Source organism: Epinephelus moara, chromosome 2 (assembly GCF_006386435.1).
Source record: "Epinephelus moara isolate mb chromosome 2, YSFRI_EMoa_1.0, whole genome shotgun sequence".
Lineage (NCBI taxonomy): Eukaryota > Metazoa > Chordata > Actinopteri > Perciformes > Serranidae > Epinephelus > Epinephelus moara.
This window is the reverse complement of record NC_065507.1, coordinates 35,665,516-35,685,999: the sequence shown is the minus strand read 5'-3', so window position 1 is coordinate 35,685,999 and position 20,484 is coordinate 35,665,516. Positions and strand designations below refer to the sequence as shown.

Genomic DNA, 20,484 nt, shown 5'->3' with positions numbered 1-20,484 from the left:
AGTTCCTGACAGAGTTTAGTCACGTTTATCGGAGCAGAGAGCAGATTACATGTACCTGAAAAGTACCTTGTTGGACGTTATTACGCAACATTTCTAGTTAACACGGATCATAGCAGGTAAATAATGGCTTCTGGGAAGCAGCAGAACCTGTTCATGGTGTAGTCATACATGTGGAGTTCATTCAAGACAAACAAAAGCTTCTAGTAGTTGAAAGGTATGTAAGATAATGAAAGCAACAATGACAATGGAAATTCCACTCAATCGAAGGAGTGTGTGTTAGTGTGTCGGTGACTGTGACATCAGAGAGGTCACTGGAGGAAAGACGCCCAGTGAGCAAACAACCAAACGCGCACACGCACACACACACACACACACACACACACACACACACACACACAAGGTGGACGTCACAGTGGAAGCCGCAGAAACATTTCCATGTTGAAGTGTGTGTTTACGAGTCTCAGCGGTCTTTCCTTTCACTGACCTCTGTGATAACACACCGCATACAAAGCAAACACAAGATAATAAGGTATATTATCATTGCGGAATTTGTTGCTAAAGCCGCTTACAGTCCACCTCAACAAAAACAAGAAGGGAGAAATGAGATAAACGTTCTATTGATCCCCGGCGAAGAAATTTTGCTCTTACAGCAGCGTTAAAGGCAGCAGTAAGTATAGATAAATACAGTACGTAGAAGAAATAAATACAAAACTAAAATAGGAATAGAATATTAAAATGGAAACCATGTAAGAGCAGTTGGAGATAAAAACTTACAATATAAAGTCACTGTATTGTGATTTATAGCAAAAATGTAATATCTTTTTTGTAGTACATTATATTATTTATCATAAACATATACAGCTATAAGTAAAGTATATGAATATGCAATGAATGACAAATATTGCTGTCTATATAAATGACTGACTCCTTACTCAAACTTCACATTGTGCTAAATATGGCATTGTATTAACACCTCTATGATAGTGTTAAAAAAAAAATAGCCATCATAAAAATAAACTTTATGAAAGAACAGTTGTGTTGGCTTGTACTAGATTGTACATGTGTATGTAATAATAATAATAATAATAATTATTATTATTATTATTATTGTTACTATAGTTATAATAATAGTAATTGTTATTATTATTATTTCTTATAATGATAATAATGATAATAACAAACTTTATTTATATAGCACCTTTCAAAACACAGTTACAAAGTGCTTTATAATAAAGCTACACACATTTAAAATGCAAGGTGAATCAAACGGACTATGTTATAATATGTCACCAAAGTAAAGTACAAAATATAAGAAGACCAAACTAAAATCAAAATATTAAACAAGAATTAAAATCAATAAGAAAGCAATGACATAGACAGACAGCTCAGATAAAATCAGGATATGCTTTCCGATAAGAATATATTTATAGGAGAGACTAAAAAGCTCAGACAGCCTTAGGTCCTCGGGTAGGTTGTTCCAGAGCCTCGAGGCCGTGATTTCAAGAACTCTGCATTCTTCAGTTTTCAGCCTGGCCAGACAAAAACTTGTGCTCGAGGATCTCAAACTATGCAAAAGTTCATAAGGGATTAAGAGGTCAGAAATTTAACCAGGAGCCAGGTCAAGAAGAGCCATAAAAGTAATCAGTTAGATTTTAAAATCAATCATGAAACAAACAGGGAGCCAGAGTAATGAGGCTTAAACTGCTGTGATGTAACTGTACTTCTTGGTTCTGGTTAAAAACCCAGCAGCAAAGTAACGATAAAGTGTATAAATGAGTAACGTGACATAATATAATATAATATGTAAAGTATAATATAGTAAATAATTATATAGTGTGAGATATGACATATAGAATGTAAGGTCAAAGGTAATATATTATAAATAGGTAACTGGGTATGGTTGTAACACTTTTTGTCTCAGCACCTTAAACACTGTCTTTGTCTACTACAAATAGCAACAATTCCAATTTCTCCAACTTTATCACAGAATTCCCTAATTGTCAAAAGCAAGGAGTTCCAACCTGCCCTACTACCAGGGTAACCATCTGTAACAATGAGAGTGAAGAATTAAAAGTTATACAATTACAAAAGATACACATAAAAAACTGATACATACACTAGTAACTAATTCCTACTAAGGTCTAACTCGCTAACTTTTGCCTGTCAGATGCTCAAAGTATAAGTCTGCTGCTTCAGTTAAGTAAGCAGTCAGGACATTATCTTGCTGCACGCTGAAGATGTTTTGACTGCTGTGATCGCCCACACAGAGCAGCTGTGGTGATCCTCTTTCTCTGAGGTTTCGTTTTTTAATTTTTTGCAGTATCTGCTTAATGTCAAATGGCAGATAGAGTATTGTTTGTGGACAGACCAAAAAGCAACCTCAGAGGCTAAAAAATGAAGCCAATGCAGAAGTTTCAAAAACTGCAATTCCTTAAATGGCCCCAGAAGTGAGGCAATCCCCATAGACCCCCATGTTAAAATGCCCAACTTTACAGCATAGATAAACATGTTTACAGCCTGGTACAAAAAACGGTTTTGGTCTCTGTAGCTAATCTAAAGTTCCGCGTAATCAAGGGCGGGCTGTTTTGACTGACAGGCTGTCTGCCAAAAAGTCAGATCCATCCAACCCTCACTCCTCCACAGCTCCAACCTTGCATCCAAATATGGTCACTTCTGACTCCAACAAGATGATGGCGACAGCCAAACTGTGGGGGTGACTTCACGGTAGCTATGTCTATTATTTATACATGTACGGGACGGACCTTATTGTCTTTTCTTGCCTCGCCTCATCTGATGCAGATTTTAGCACATGTACAAGCCCACCCTCTCATTGCTCTCACCGACTCTCCCAGCATGCTGAGAAAAGGAGTATGATAGAGAAAATGTGTTTTGCTGTCGTTGGGGTTAGCTGTACTTTTTGAAAAATCTGTCACATCCATCCCCGCTCCTGTCGGTCAGTGTTTAGTGAGCTATAGCAGCTTGGTGGTTTAAAATGACCAAAGATGGAACACCTCACATGTGACCCCAAACACTGCTCTCTAATCTAATACAAGTTAAACCTCAACAGCATCAGGACTTATCGAAATATAGACTTGGCCCAAATACTTTCATACCTGAAAATCAGTGTTTTGGCTATAAAATCTACATACTACTTCACACAGATATGAAATTCAACATGTAAAGTTGGGACGGAAGGGGTAAAACATAAAATTAAAAAACGTGGTGCTGTTATAACAATCCCGTTGTTACAACCATACCCTGTCTCCCCAACAGTACAGCAATATGACATGCAAATGGAGTAGAATGTCAAATATAAAACGACATAGTATGAATATATAATCTAGAAAAGTATAGTATAATATATAATAAGTATAGTAATAGTTAACATATAGAGAGGTGTGTAAGCCAACAGTCTCAGCAGTGTGAGTGTCAAATGAAGAAGTGGACTCTGCCTGCTTCCTTTAACTATAAATCACTAAGATCTGACCTGTTAACATGAAAGGTCACAGGGGGAAAGTGGGTGAGACTGAATACTGACATCACACCACATTCACTTTAAAAACTGTTGCGTTTTACTCTACCTCAGAACTGTAAAATAAAAAAATGTAAATGAAGTTTAATGATAACAAGCACAATTCAGAGTGGGTTGTGCTGCGTGCGTACCGCACGTGTTCTACAACTACACGAGACATCAGAAACTTCTTTGCGCCACTGTTTCTGAGATGAAAGCATGCAGACTTTGCAGACTCATGATGCCAAAGCTTCATGGGGGTGTGTAAGGGGTGTGAGAAATATTTTCATAAAAGATATATGGTTGGCCTGTGTTTCAGCATTTCAGTCATTTCTGTGAAGACACCTAAAATAAATTGCCAATATTTCCAGTCTCCCCAAAAAGAAACTATGATTATTATCTTTAATATAAAAATCAATACAAATAAATGACTTAGCTAACAAACAATAATAAACAACTACAAATGTGTTGCCAATAGGCAGAGCCACCACTGACGATAAGTACTCAGTGAAGACCTGAACATAAGCTATATTTATTCATGCTAAACAGCCTCGGCCTACATTAGAAAAGTACACAGACAAAACAACCAAAGAGCTAACAGAACAACGGTCAAGGTCAAAGAAAACATTAAATTTGTTGTAAAATAAGCTTATTAAGCATCTATGAATGTTACAAAGTTAAAACATACACAGTACAGACAGACAATAGTATAAAAGATTCCAAAAAATGTCAGGAAAAGTCATTTCTGATGCAACATTTACAGGAAATAATATGCTCAAAATTGATCCAAATCGCTGGTTTTACACAAACTTCCTGCAGTTATTGCATCCACAGTTTGGGCCATTGTACAGTTTATCAATTGTTCTGTGCTGTTATTGTTCAGGATATTCTCTTCCACTGTTCATACCTATACATTCGAAAAGTTATCATGAGCCAGTAACTTGTGTATAACCAACGTACTTAGAAATGCTGGTGGAGGATGGGTCAAACAACACAGGACTTTCCCCTCTGGAGACCAGTGTTGGGGACCGGGTGAAACCAAGTGAACTAAGTGAATTAATTTTAATAAATTTTTTGTAATTTAGTATAAATAAGAGTATTCCTTTAAGACATTTGATCTCACAAAGTGTTGAAGCACACAAACCCACGTATCCACACACACACACACACGCACACACACAGAAATGCCAATTATGGGCTGGTGTTTGGCTGCATTTGTTTGTTGTTCTCGGCATCATAAATTATCCCTCTTCCTCTTTTTTGGGTTAAAGATAAATCAACAGCAACCAGAAATTCAAGCACTTTTCATCTTAAAAAACACACACGCGCGCACACACACGCACGCACGCGTGCACGCACGCACACACGCACGCACGCACGCACGCACACACACACACACACACACACACACACACACACACACACACACACACATACACACACACACACCTCAGTGTTTCAGCAGAACCTGACACAGTTAACTCAGCTCTGCAGGCAGGTTCTGTGTGTAGTCCGCTGTGCTTTTCTCTCACTTCTTCATTTTTTGCATCTGAGGTTGCACACACAACACAGGTGCAGCCCACAGTGTCTGTGAGGCCTGAAACCAGAGGTGCACTGTGTTGAACAGCAACTCCAACTGCAGCTTAGTAGCACAAGCCACATCTGATAAAGAGAGTCAGGCTTTCACTGTAAGAGGAGGTAGATCCTGACATGATCGCATGCAGAGTTGCAATGAGCTTAAGTCAAGTCTGAGTCAATGTCCACAGCAAATCAAGCAGGTACAATCTCTTAAACTGCTGTGAAGGAAACTTCAATCATCAAATAGACATATATTAAAATTTACGTGTATAGATGGGAAGGAACATTTCAGAGTCGAGAAATAGTGGGCAAAACAAAGTCTAGAGTCTAAAGTAAAGATTTTGTGAACACATCACAAAAATGAGAGTGATCCTGGAGTCATCTGACCATGATCTGTTGCCTGTTTGTTGTAGCAAAAAATTTGCACTTGGTACCAAAATGGGGACTGCCCATTGATCCAGTGGCCCAAAATTCCTGCCCTGTTAGTTCAAAAAATGTCCCCTTGGATTGAAAGCCAATTTCTCTGACAGCCTGTTATTATTCAGTGGATACACTGAAACCATATCTTACAAAACAACACTGTGGTGAATGTGTGGTTAGGTATAGGCACAAAAACAACATGGTTATGGTTAGAAACTTATTCTGAGTTAGAGTACTGCACAAAAGTAGGGAAGGATCGATATAAAAGCCCCTAGGTTTGGTGGTTCAAACACCGCACGGGAATGCCATAAAGGATTAGTAAGAACACTTGGAACAGTGGTTGAAATGTCACTGGGAAATGCAGTGAAGGGTGGGTATACACATCCAGGACTGGTGGCTCAAACACAGTTGAGAAATGCAGGGAAGGGTTGGTAAAACACCCGGAATTTGTTGCTAAAACAGTGCTAGGAAACAACGCAAATGGTTGGTAAAAACACTTGGGATCAGTGGCTCAAATGCCACTGGGAAACTCGGAAACAGAGAAACAGGACTTTGGAGCAATGGGTGTTTGTTTTTGGGATAATAAGCTGTCGGAGAAATGGGTTTTTGGTCCAGTGGGACATAATTCAGATTAATGGGGCTTCAGAATTTAGGGCCATTAGAATAATGGCATGGCACCACTGAGAAAGGAACTTGTACCTTTTTAAATCTTCTCACACTTCACACTACCGACAGACAGTTTGTCTGTCAGGCTGGACCAAAGTGGTGGACCAACCAACAGACAGTTTGTCTGTCGGTTGGTCCACCACTTTGGTCCAGCCTGAAATTTCTCAACAACTATCAAATACATTGCCATGAAATTTCACACAGATGTTTATGGTCCCCTGAGAATAAATCTGTCTGACTTTGATGATCCCCTGAACGAGAGAAGGTATTTCTGTGATGATCTGGATAATTCAAGGATGAGGCCGATCACGGAGTTCTTTCTTAATGCACGTTTAATTACGAGCTCAGATCAACATGGCTACATGCAGAAGCTATGTGATAAGTGTGAACAGAGAGAGACACAGCTTATATAGGATGGTGGCATGTATACTATTACCTAAAATTGTGCCTTGACACATTTAACTTGACCTTGGGTCAACTAAAATTAGTCTAACTTGTCCATTCATCAGTAAGCCTAGCACTTCTGATGCCATTACCTCTGCCATGTCGGAACATGATCCCCAGGGGGTCTTCACCAAGTATCCACTGGTCAACACCTGATTTCATCTAAAGCCCTCATGAAGATCACATTGTGTGTTTTTTGTAAAATGTCTCAACAACAATTGGACAGATTGCCATGAATTTTGTTGCAGACATTCCCTCAGATGGACTATAAGAACTACAGAATGATGAAAGCACCCCTGCACCTAGTTACATCATCACAGAGCGGGCTTTTCCCATGCACTGTTCATATGCACACCCACAAAAAGTAAGGCACCACAATTCATATAAACCACATAATCATGAGCCAGTAATTCCTATACAACCCCATGTAAATGTGTTGACAGGAGTAAAGAAGGAAGTAGAAGCCAAACTAAAGCTGTGTGTAAGGAGGCAGGACTTTCCCCGGGAGACTGGAGTTAACTTTGAGTTATTCTCAGGTAGCTACATCATCACCATGCTTCTTTTCCCAAATCTCCCCTTCGTTACTTTGTGCCTAAACCTAACCAGCGTAACATAGTACATAGTTGTCATTTGTGGGGCACTAATTCATTAGATATCATATGAACTGTTGTATGTGGATACATTGCATGGAGCCACTACCATGACTGCAGGCTTAGAAACATGTTGTAGATCACCCAGGTGTTAGATGTTATCAGCGATGTGTAGGCATTTGATTTAATCTCCGCAACACTGTATAAACTATGAATATCGTGCATACTGCCCATTCATATGTTGCACAGTTTGTTTCATTTGTGTTCTCTTATCATTTATATTCATGAGAAAAAAAAAAAACTCATGTCACAGAATATCCCTCTTTGTAAGCGTACTCATATTGCAAATTGCTTGGCTGGATATGATGAACATGTTTTGACAAAATAAACAAACTGCATTTGACTTAACAAAGAAGACTTTGATTTAGTTAAAGCTACTGGTTACTGCCCATCCACCCTTTGCTATGTTGTTGTCCAGCAGGTAAAACCAGTTACTATTTCCAGCGCAGTGGTGACAGTTGCAGAAAGGCAGGTGTAATGCCTCAGCAGGCAGCAATGTCGTTTGGGTGCATGCCACCATGTCTGCTATGATAATTGTTACACACTGTCAAATGACCTTTTTTAAAGGCCCAGTGTGTAGGATTTATGGGCATCTACTGGCAGAAATGGAATATAAAATTCACGACTCTGTTGTCCTTAATGTATAATCACCTGAAATTAAAAATCTTTGTGCTTTCATTACCTTAGAATGAGCCATTTATATCAACATAGGTAGCGGGTCCTCATCCACAGAGATCACCATGTTGCACTGCCATGTTTCTACAGTAGCCCAGAGCAGCCAAATCAAACACTGGCTCAAAATAGGGCCATTTGAGTTTTCATGTTTTCAAGTCAACCACCACAGTTCTCCTACACGCTTGACACATGGGAGGTGTTTTAGCTTGTCACAATCTGCAACCTCACTAGTAGATGCCACTAAATCCTACATACTGGACCTGTAACATAACTTCTTGAATCATGTGGTGTTTGAAACTTATGTAAGAGATGGCTGAGGCTGTCTAAACAGTGCATTACTTAGACACAACTCTGTGCCGATGGCACAGTAGAGATTCATCAATATTTCATTTATAAGTGTTTCTGCATCTGTTGATCTCGACGCTTTACATAGAACTTCTGGGAAAAGCAGCCTCTTGCACACAGAACAGGAATCAGTTTACAGCACTTTTCTCACAAACAAACCTGAGCAGTTGACATAAGCAGAGAAAGCTACCGTGTGCTGTGAGATAAACAAAACACATGAGCAAAAACACCATTGAAGACAAGGAAAATGCAGCCAGTTGTACTACACTTATCTGACTCATCCAGTGCAGTCACCACATCCTTCTTACTCCCCTGACTGATCCTGCTAAAGGTGTTGCAACAATTAAAGGCTAAAATCTGTCTGCTACTGCTGCACCATTTTAAACTGACAATTCTCAATCAAAGACATATTCAGATCCCTTACTTAAGTGAAAGTACTGATACCACACTGTGAAAAAAACTCCACTACAAGTAAGAGCCTTGAATTCAAAGCCTACCTTAAGCAAAAGTATTATTAAGTAAAAGTACTCACTGGGCAGTAAAATGTTCGCTCTCAGTGTTTTCCTATTCTGATGTTTTTGAATTAATATTACTTCTGCATTGATTTGTATGCTGCATTTTACTGCTGAAGATGTTTACGGTTGTGCTCATTTGAACCCCTTTATATACTGTTGGGCAGTTTATTCTACGGCAATGCATCGTATTCTATAAAATCATTTTGTGTTTGTAGCATGGATGGAACCATGTATCAGAAAAACAGCCCCGTTGTCAGCTTTGTGATGATGCATTTTCCAGCTGATCCGAGAGGATTTTCAAAGAGTTTATTTAGCTTGAGAGGTACAACACATAAAGGAACACTTCATCCTTCAGTTAATCAAAAACAACATCATCACATCTGGAGATATGTGGTTTTCACTGGACACATGTAAAAGGCCTACTTTCTTTACATTCTTACTGCTGATGGTGCAAAAGTGCTGCATCTGCAGACTGACATCTGTAACACTATGAGTGTAGCAACATGCAGCCGAAAACATGTACATGAGCGCACGTGTGTGTGTGTGTGTGTGTGTCTGTCTGTCTGTGTGTGTGTCCATAGTACGTTGAGGAAGAGCAGCTATGCAAATCTCTCCCTCTCTCTCTCTCTCTGTCTGTAAAACAGAACAGTGGGGTCGACTGACCTCTTTAGAGGAAGTGTGCTCACTTTACAGCTCCCCTGCTTTGCATAACAGTTACTGTATTTCACTGTCGAACAGATTGAGCACAGCAGAGATTAAAATTCTAGGCCCCATACATCACTCCCTGTGGGCCCCCGTCTCCCTTGGTCTTGATTCTATTCTTTTTTATGTGAAGTTCAGCCCTTCAAAGAAATAAATAGGTGCCAGCAGGGTCTTTTTTTGCCCCCATTTGCAAAAAAAAAAAAAGCCAACGGGGGCCGACTAGGAGCAATAGTGCAGCACTGCATCGACAAGGACGACAGAGGCTCACCAAAGGCCCAACACTGACTGACAGCCAACTGTCGGTTTGGTGTGTCAAGGCCTTTGGAGGACAACACCTCAACAAGAGAACTGTCCAAAGAACAAGATTAAAAGGCTTTTGAAATGTCAGCAGACCTGAGAGGCATGTTAGCATGTTCACATTAGTATCAACAGTATGTTAACATACTATCAGCATTACACTCAGTAGACTGGAGGGAATTCAAACATTCTATTCTTTGGGTATTCTTTCATAAACTGAAGAGTTGCAGTAGCTAAGATTTTCTAACAGGACATTAAATGTAAGTATGAGGATGGTACAAAATGAGCTTTCACCAGCACCATCATGGGCCACTCAATTAAACTGAATTTGTGGGATTTTATAAAACAAGACTTAGACCTCTTCCAAATCTGAATCAAATCTGAAGTTTGAAGTTAAAAACTAAAAAGAAAAGAAAAACATGTTCTGTTTAGCTTCATGGACCACAGATCCATCAGACATTATTTAGTGTTTTTTTTTCTTTAAACAAAGATAATAATAAAAATTATAATGAAAATATTAATACTAATACATCGTGTGAGAGTTCTTAAATGGGTGTTTTGTTAGAGTTTTGCTGTTGTTTAAGTTGGACCTGAATCAATCAATAAATCACTCCTATGTCATTTTTAGGACATGTGAAAAAAATGTTTTCTTCATTGACTGAAAGTAAAACAGCATAACTAATTGATTTACAAATGGTCATTTTGTGGGTAAAGTAACAATACTGCAGTGTAGAAATACTATGTAAATTTTTACTCAAGTAAAAGTACAAATACTTTATCTGCTGGGTAGTTTGTAGATTTATCCCCAGGGATCTCATTTTATCTTAATGTTTAATGAACCAAATCCTACACACTGCTCCTTAAAATCATTTACATGATATTTTGTGTGTTACAATTAAAGGTCTATTTTTTCAAGAGGCCTTTACAAACAGAAACCCCAGCTGTGATCATTAAACATGAAAGAGGAAACATTAACTAGAGTACAAATACATAGAAGGACAGGGGAAAGGTGCGAGGATACAGTTACCCAATCAGGGTCAGGGGTCAAGTTAGATTTCACATGAACAAAAGCTGACTGTATTTGACTCCTTAGTGAAACTGAGTCATCTCACAGAAAGTCTCCTTTTGCTAAGAACGCCAGGTCCTAAAAAAGTTTTTAAACAAGTGAAAATATGAAATCAGCACCCGAAGAGAAAATCAACAAGACACTAACAATCCAGAGTTCAGGCTGACTTCTGTTTTAGTTGGAGTAAAATCAAAAAAAGCCATCAGCTATTTACAAGAATACTTTCACTTCTTGTAAAACCACTTCCTCCTGCAGAGCTGGAGCCTGCACTCAAGTTGTGATCGCAATCAGCCGGGGAAACTAAAATCAATCACACCTGTATTTTCTTCAACATTCATCAAGAATTCCCCAGTGAGCACAGCACAATATATTCAGCCCTGAGGAATTAAACATGTCATCATACAGGGAAGTGCAGGAATGAAACTAAGTAGTCTACTAAGTAGGAAGTCCAGTGTGTAGGACTTAGGGGGATATATCGGCAGAAACAGAGCATGATATAATAAGTATGTTTTCTTTAGTGTGTAATCATCTGAAAATGGGAATCGTTATGGTTTTGTCATCTTAGAATGATCCATTTATGTCCACATAGGGAGCAGGTCCTCATCAATGGAGGTCACCATGTTGGAACACCATGTTCCTACAGTAGCTCAGAACGGCCAAATCAAACACTGGCTGGAAATAGGGCCATTTGAGTTTTCGTGTTTTCAAGTCGACCACCACAGTTCTCCTACACGCTTGACACATGGGAGGTGTTTTAGCTTGTCACAGTCTGCAACCTGTCCCAGAATGGACAAACCAAACACTGGCTCTAGATAGGGACATTTGCATTTTTATGATTTATTTAGCAGCCCCTCTGCATTGAAACAAACAAACAAACAAACAAAAAAAACACTACAAATTTTTAACATGAAAATGCTTAATTTAGTGTTTTTGCCAGTTCAAATCCCCAGCTCCATTTGCTCTGAAGAAGAAGAGACCTCTGTGGATATAAAAAGGTGAGCACAGACAAACAGGCGCTGAGCTACTGGCCTGTCTCTGACATGCTACTGGTTTTAATCACCTGTTGAGTTTGTTTGTAGAGAAAGAGACCTCTATAAATAATTTGGCTCCGGGTAAAAAAACAAACAAACAAAAAAAACAAACAAAAAAAACTCCTGAAAGTTCATCATTGAAGGAATTCTAACCACAAGTTTCAGCTGGTTGCAGTCTGTAGTCTTCACCACTAGATGTCACTAAATCCTCCTTAATCTTACACATTGTTCCTTTAAGTACACTTCTGAAGTACCTGTACTTTGCCTGAGTATTTCTATTTTATGCAACTTTGCACTTCTGCTCCACTACATTGTACTAGATATTGTACTTCTTAATGGATTACTTTTATTCGCTAACCTTAGTTACTTTCCAGATTGTAGTAGTTGCAACATTAAAGTAATGAACATTTAAATGCATGAATCATTATATTATACTGTTGGATATAATGCATGAAACATTATATCCAACAGTATAATATGCATGATTATAAAATGGGCAATTCTGCATGCTGAGCACTTTTACATTTTGTATTTTTACTTACATGAGGTTAAGTTTTCTTGTAATTGAGTATTACTTCACTGCAGTATAGCTACTTTTACATCAGTAAAAGACCTGAATACTTCTTCCATCACTGGTACAGAATGTATTGTAGGTTACACTGTTATGGAGCAACTTGTAGAGAAGGCAGAAGTAAGACATGCTTGACTTGAGATAGCAGCAGTCAGCGCGGCAAACATCCCCCTCACACTAATGAAGTTAGTCAGCCTTAAAATTCTGCTTGATGGTAAAATAAAACACAGTCTCTTCTCTAAAACTGTTCTAAGAAGCTCTTCTCTTCAAAGATTCTTTAAATGCTTTATATTAGTTACAAGCTGGTCACATTATGGTATTGACTGAAACTCTCAGCAGCAGTACAAGAGTTAAACAGCAGCAGCTGGAGGCTCTGACCTTATAAACTTCTCCGTAGGTTCCTCCTCCAACTCTCAGTAGGATCTCGAAGTCATCCTGAGGGTTCCTGGTGGAGATATCCAGAGCTGCACGATGTTGGAAATCCATGTCGATATTTATGTTGCTAATAATCCTATTCAGGCATGTCACACACACACACGCGCCCTCTCTCTCTCTCACACATACTCTCACACAGACTCTGTGGCATCTACATCTACAGGCAACAAAACTGATACACTTTCAGAGGACGTGAGCTGCTGAGAAAAGTGTCTCTGCGTCTCTCTCTTGGCTGCCGTCACTCACACACACACACTCACACACACACACATTGACACCTTCCTGTTTCTGTTTCTCGGCCTGCTATCAATCCTCCCTACCCCTGTCACTCCCTCCCTCACACCTTCCTCTCCTCTCTCTCAAACATTTTTTCTTAGCTGATTTGCATAATCCAATTTTGTTTCCTGTTGGGTGTGTGTGTGTGTGTGTGTGTGTGTGTGTGCATGTGACAGAGACTTTTATGTCAGTGTGTTTTTTGATACTGCATGCATTCTTGTGTTTCTGTGTTCATAAGAAACATTTTTTAAAATAATTTAAGATCTTAGAAGATAAAGAAATGATGACTCTTCAAATAGTTAATGTGGTAGTTAATGTACTAAGATCTGTGTGCGTGTGTGTGTGTGTGTGTGTGTGTGTGTGTGCGTGTGCGTGTGCGTGTGTGTGTATGTGAGAGAGAGACTTGTAGCTGATTAATTGCAGTTGTGCTGTTTGGGGTTTTCAGCGTAAGTTTCAGTCTCAGCTTCACGCCTACTTAAGTGTGTGTGTTTGTGTGTAAGTGTGTGTGTGTGTGTGTGTGTGTGTGCGTTGCAGCCCTGCAAGTAGAGTCACTCGTGCTTGGAGCTCCCTGTCAGTTTCCTGTTCAGAAGCATTTCCCCACAGATAAATAAGGGGCACCCGTTACATCCTCTTAACAAGTTAAAATCACTTTATCAGCTGTGTGCCTACTCAGAATATTCTTCAATAATTGTTGTGTTTAAATTATTTTTTACTTACAGGTGTAACACATGTAGTTGGCCTCAGTGGCAAGGTTACATACCGGTATTTATAATTATCTGCATCTTTCAGCACTGCAGCATGTTCATTTCATCTGATTGTCCTTAGTCTGTTGTCGCTGTTAAGAGACATCCTAAAACATAATTCATTGTTATTTGTTGTCATGGATGGATTACTGAATAGGACAACCAGGCACATGTTCAGGGGCGCTAAGTGTCAGGTGCCCACCTGGCCTCCACCTGATAAATGTTACTAGATGAGACACTTACTGACCAGGGAGAGACTCAAAATAAGCGTCTTTGAGTATCCTGAAAAGCACTATATAAATCCAATGTATTATTATTATTATTATTATTATTATTATTATTGTTATCAAAAGGGGGCGGCACGGTGGTGTGGTGGTTAGCACTGTTGCCTCACAACAAGAGTGTTGCCGGTTCGATCCCGGGTGTGGGAGCCCTTCTGTGCGGAGTTTGCATGTTCTCCCCGTGTCAGCGTTCTCTCCGGGCACTCCAGCTTCCTCCCACAGTCCAAAGACATGCAGATTGGGGATTAGGTTAATTGATAACTCTAAATTGTCCATAGGTGTGAATGTGAGTGTGAATGGTTGTTTGTCTCTATGTGTCAGCCCTGTGATAGTCTGGCGACCTGTCCAGGGTGTACCCCGCCTCTCGCCCAATGTCAGCTGGGATAGGCTCCAGCCCCCCCGCGACCCTCTAGAGGATGAAGCAGTTAGAAGATGAATGAATGAATGAATTATCAAAATGGCAACAAAGAAACATAAAACAACTACAGTACAAAGAGACATAAAATAACTACAAACAGACACAAAATAACTACAAAGAGACATAAAATAACTACAAAGAGACACAAAATAACTATTAAGAGACACAAAATAACTACAAAGAGACATAAAATGACTACAAAGAGACAAAATGACGACAGAGACACAAAATAACTATTAAGAGACACAAAATAACTACAAAGAGACATAAAATGACGACAGAGACACAAAATAACTACAAAGAGACATAAAATGACGACAGAGACACAAAATAACGACAGAGACACAAAATAACTACAAAGAGACATAAAATGACGACAGAGACACAAAATAACTACAAAGAGACATAAAATGACGACAGAGACACAAAATAACTACAAAGAGACATAAAATGACGACAGAGACACAAAATAACTACAAAGAGACATAAAATGACGACAGAGACACAAAATAACTACAAAGAGACATAAAATGACGACAGAGACACAAAATAACTACAAAGAGACATAAAATGACGACAGAGACACAAAATAACTACAAAGAGACATAAAATGACGACAGAGACACAAAATAACTACAAAGAGACATAAAATGACGACAGAGACACAAAATAACTACAAAGAGACATAAAATGACGACAGAGACACAAAATAACTACAAAGAGACATAAAATGACGACAGAGACACAAAATAACTACAAAGAGACATAAAATGACGACAGAGACACAAAATAACTACAAAGAGACATAAAATGACGACAGAGACACAAAATAACTACAAAGAGACATAAAATGACGACAGAGACACAAAATAACTACAAAGAGACATAAAATGACGACAGAGACACAAAATAACTACAAAGAGACATAAAATAACTACAAAGAGACATAAAATGACGACAGAGACACAAAATAACTACAAAGAGGCATAAAATGACGACAGAGACACAAAATAACTACAAAGAGACATAAAATAACTACAAAGAGACATAAAATGACGACAGAGACACAAAATAACTACAAAGAGGCATAAAATGACGACAGAGACATAAAATAACTACAAAGAGACATAAAATGACGACAGAGACACAAAATAACTATTAAGAGACAAAAGATGCAAAATTACCTCAAAAAGACAAAAAGAGGATGCCCCAAAGAGAATAGAATGACCACAAAAGATACAAATGACAACAAGAGACACAAAGTGACCTCAATAAGACAAAACAATGACCTCAAAGAGACTAGAACAACCACAAAGAGACAAAAATGACAACAAGAGACACAAAGTGACTACAAAGAAAGAAATGACCTCAAAGAGACACAAAATGGCCACAAAGAGACAGTGAGTGATCACTGGAAGAACTGGAAGCAATACTGAGCTGTGTTCCTGGGGGTCTGCTGTAGCCTGTATGTTTTCTTTGTTGGTCAATGGTCATGGAAGAGAAATTGATATCGCTACAACACTGCTATCCCTCCAATGCTTGAAATAAAGCCGGGTCAACATTCCACAGTGTATTGATTTCCTGGTTTAGTTGCAGAGCACCTGTCAAACACCTATAGTGACACTGCCTAGTGTTATGCCCATCAAGTGTCCAATGCTGGAAAGTGGCACAACCCTTTGCATTCAAAAATGCACCACACAAAAAGTACAGTTGAGGAAGATGGGAATGTTGTTACTGTTGACCAGAGTACTGGACAAACTAAAATGTTGAACAGTCACTTTTTAACAAAAAAAAAAGTCAAATAGTTGTTGAGATATTATGGAGCAAAACGGTGGACTATCTGATGGACAGACCAACACTGACTTCCAAATGGCCATGATGCTAGCATGGCTAAAATAATATAAAGGGAAAAAAGGAGAAGAAAGAGAGGACAATCCTGATCGTTTTCTCAATGGCTTCCTGAATTCTTTTTTTCAATTATGGGAAGACACCCTTGTATAGCACTGTACACATTGTGTAATGAACCCACTGGTCTTAAAAGAGCCTCTGTCATTACGAGAATTACAAAGACAGTAAAGCAGCCAAATGTGTGTTACTCATTAAGTAAGACAACACACTGAAAGAAAGGCAACATCATATAGTAATGCCGTCTTCATCACTTGTCATTTATCTTCCCACATCTCTTTCTAAAGGCTGCCTGCCTACAGTCTTATTTTTCTGTCATATGGCTCACAAACGCCCACATGTGACAGACACATAACACAGGACGGTTAACTACAAATAACTGCCTGTACCTCAACTTAGCCATAGGAACGGGACTGATCTATCTATCTATCTATCTATCTATCTATCTATCTATCTATCTATCTATCTATCTATCTATCTATCTATCTATCTATCTATCTATCTATCTATCTCTAGATCGATAGATATAGATATAGATAGAATCAACAGTCCTACTTTCCTTTAGTTTTTCTCTGTGTATAGCATGTGTTCTCCTTTACTGTGACCACACAACAAAACAGGAAACTTGTAACAACTCTTTCCATATTGTGATATGCACGACAAAGTAAACAAAAACCAGAACCTGTCCCATACAATACTTGTAAACAGTATATCTACTGCTTAGAATGAGGGTGTTTTCATATTAGGATTGGCTCATACTGTGAAGTACAATTGCCCCAACATCTCCACTGCCCCAGCACTCAGCTTCCAAAGCTTTCACTCAAGACCTCCTTTTCAATTTGAGTACTGATCAGGCCAGGTCTGGTACACAGTGTTCGTACTAAGTGCATTCGAGCCTGGGTGACCCTGACCCTGATGAAGGCCACAAGTCAGACCACGTTGGTCTTGCAGTAAAGTTGTAAAGGAGTTTCGACGCCTCCAGGTCCCTGATGTGAAAGCCCTATTAGAAGAATGAGTGCTATCAGAGCTCATTTCATAAACATTCATTTGGTTTGTCTTTGTTTTGCAGGAAGTCATTTGTAGCATAACAGTAACAGGCAGTGTGCTTTGCTTTATCATATGGTGTTTTATAAAGCAGCCTTATTATAACTACAGTTTTCTGTTTTTTCTTCTTCTTCTTCTTCTTAAAAGATATAAATGTAAAACCCAGTCCAAAAGGCACCACTCAGGACCTGATCTGTGGATGATATATTGTCATCTTCATCTCTTTCCGTAGACATTCCAGAGACTACAGTTTGGAAATATTATTTATTTCATTTCCATCCATTTCTTTGGCGAGCTGAAACGCACCAAGATTATTTGAGCCTAGGTCACATTATATTTGTATTGAATATTTGTATTTTTATTGTGATCATAATCATTGTGGAGATTTTTTTTCTCTCTTTTTTTGCACAAAGTTTTGTCTGTTTTCTTTTATCACATTGTCGTGATGATATTATTATTATTATTATTATTATTATTATTAATAGTAGTAGTATCACAATTTCTTAATTCCTTTTAGTTCTTTTAGTTTTACTTCTTGTGAAGTGTCAGGGTCAGTCAGTTCAACAAAAGGCTGGCTGCACAAGATCTTCAATAAAGTTTTAAGGTTAGAAATAAATATACACAAATACACAATATAAAATGTTTTTCTTATTATTTTTAGATTCAAAGGAAATATGAGCTCCTCAGAAATGACCCCCAGCCATATGCTCTCCTGTCACAATACTATTGCTGTGGCCACATAGTATACAAACTCTTAATAAATAAATAAATAAATAAATAAATAAATAAATCCCTGACTTAACATTTTGTACAGTGTACAGACCTTGAAATGACAGCCCCAAGGGACAGGTGTTCTTTATATATATATATATATATATATCTATATTAAAAAAACAACAAAAAATACTGACACATCTTTTGAGACATATTATTGAAATGGGTATCTATGTGTTATTTGTATTTAAAGTTAATATTAGATCAATATTAAATTCAAAATTAAGCAGGGTTAAATGTCCAAAATCAGGCCTAGGGACATAGAAATATAGCAAAATTCACACAAAAAACGAGTCAGTCATTTGATTTTCTTTTGTTTGTGATAAATTAAAAAAATCATAAACGTTTTGTTTTTATTTTTGAAGCAGAACGGTAGCTGAAAGGACTATTAGAAATGAACACTGGAGGGCAGCAATACGCCATTGTAGCGTGTAGTCTGCCGAAAGAAGAGAAAGAATACACTTCCCAGCATGCTTATCGGCCAAACAATATGGTTGCACACAGCTTTAGGTTCTGAGGACTGTGTCTTATAACTCACCATTTATAGCAATGCTGAGTTTCTGCATGATAGTTTTGCTTTGCATTACTCGTGTGTCTACCACGGATACTAAAGGTGAGCTTTTTTAAAATGTAACGGTACAGGAAACTCACTTTTATCATGTGCGTAACATTGCTAGCTAGTATGCTAGCAAACCGCTGTTGATTTGCTGCAGGTGACCTGAGGTTAGGTTCCTGCTGCCTCTTGCCTGTTGCTGCGTTAGGATTAGGAGGGTTGCGCTGCAGTTGTACACATAGTGATGTTAGACAAGTTTTCTTATGCGTTTCACTTGAGTGACACTGAATGTGTTTTCTCCCCCCAGTCTCTAAAAATGCATACAGTCCCAGTGAGAGCTATCTCATGTCGATATGGCACAACAGGCTGTACTTATATTCAGCTGCTGCTCTCGTCTTTGGAGTCTGGTTCTCCCTGAAGGTGGCACTGAAGAGGGTGAGTTGTTGTGTGTGGTCGTACACATGCTGCCACGTTTGTATTTCTAAATGTGCTGATTTGTGTACTGATCTGTGTAAAGCTGTTCACTGTTCATGTTTTCAAACATTAGAGATCCTTCTCCTTGCATGAAGCTCTACATGCAAAGATCACTTGCCATTGTTTGGTTTTTGTGTACACGCCAATCAGTCTCAAAATTAAACCACTGACAGTGAATAACATTGATCATCTTGCTGCAGTACAATGGCCTGCTGGGTCCTGACATTCATGTGGATGCCACTTGACATGCACCACCCACCAAAACACTGCTGCAGACCAAGTACCCCCCTCATGGCAGTGGCACTCCTCAATAGCAGTGGCCTCCCCAGCTGGACGATGCATAATGTCACACGACAAAAAATGTTCAGGAATGGCCCAAGGAACGTGACGAAGAGTTCAAGGCATCGACCTGGCCTCAAAATACTCCAGATCACAATCTGATTGAGCATCTGTGGGATGTGTTGGTACCCTGATTTGTATTGGGGCCTCCTTGGATCAGACTTGGCTCTGACCTTTCGAAGGCATGGACATAAGACCTCTGGGGGTGTCTGGCACCAGGGTGTTAGTGGCCCGACCAGTTTATTTTTTTGTACTGTATTTGAACTGGATGTTGTGCTTGCTCATTTGTGGCAGTTTTACTTGTCTGCTTGTGTTAATTGTTGTAACGATGTTTGTGCTGTCCTCCTGTCCAGGTCGCTCCTAAAAAAAGGGATTTTTGAATAAAGGATATTTACATCTCGTCTTCCTCTGTATACTTTTCAGAAAAGCTTTTCCAAAGATGTAAGGCCGTGGGTCTACAAAGCTGTGAAGAACAATGACAGCCACAGAGATGCTGTGGTTCACGTGTCAGGGGTTAAAATCTTCTATGGCTCTCAAACTGGAACAGCAAAGGTGAACATCCTCACTGGCTCATCACGTTAACGTATAGACAAGTTGAAGCTATAATACGATGATACAGACCTACAGTGTTGATGATATTCTACTGCACTGCTTTCTGTAAACAGGAGTACATACATTTTGTAACACAGTCAAGTGCAACTATGCCCCAATATGTGGTCTCCAGAGTATAACCACAGAGTTTAATCAATCTCTGATACAGTCCCAACAAAA

General features: G+C 38.8%; 2 protein-coding genes across 3 annotated transcripts in view; one reads left to right on the top strand and one right to left on the bottom strand.

The window, feature by feature from the left end:
• LOC126403767 (mitogen-activated protein kinase kinase kinase kinase 5-like) overlaps positions 1–13,181 on the bottom strand; it is a 45,191-nt gene extending 32,010 nt beyond the window's left edge. Inside the window, exon 1 of one of the 2 annotated variants that reach the window (XM_050066533.1) lies at positions 12,850–13,181. In XM_050066533.1, coding sequence (XP_049922490.1) covers positions 12,850–12,957 — 108 coding nt within the window. In that variant the 5' untranslated portion in view covers positions 12,958–13,181. The remainder of the gene's footprint in view (positions 1–12,849) is intronic. The other variant, XM_050066543.1, reaches the window with a different exon arrangement.
• Positions 13,182–18,831: 5,650 nt separating this feature from the next.
• Positions 18,832–20,484, top strand: part of tyw1 (tRNA-yW synthesizing protein 1 homolog (S. cerevisiae)) — a 94,123-nt gene continuing 92,470 nt past the window's right edge. The window contains exons 1-3 of the mRNA XM_050066591.1: positions 18,832–18,960; positions 19,208–19,335; positions 20,137–20,265. Coding sequence (XP_049922548.1) covers positions 18,897–18,960; positions 19,208–19,335; positions 20,137–20,265 — 321 coding nt within the window. The 5' untranslated portion in view covers positions 18,832–18,896. The remainder of the gene's footprint in view (positions 18,961–19,207; positions 19,336–20,136; positions 20,266–20,484) is intronic.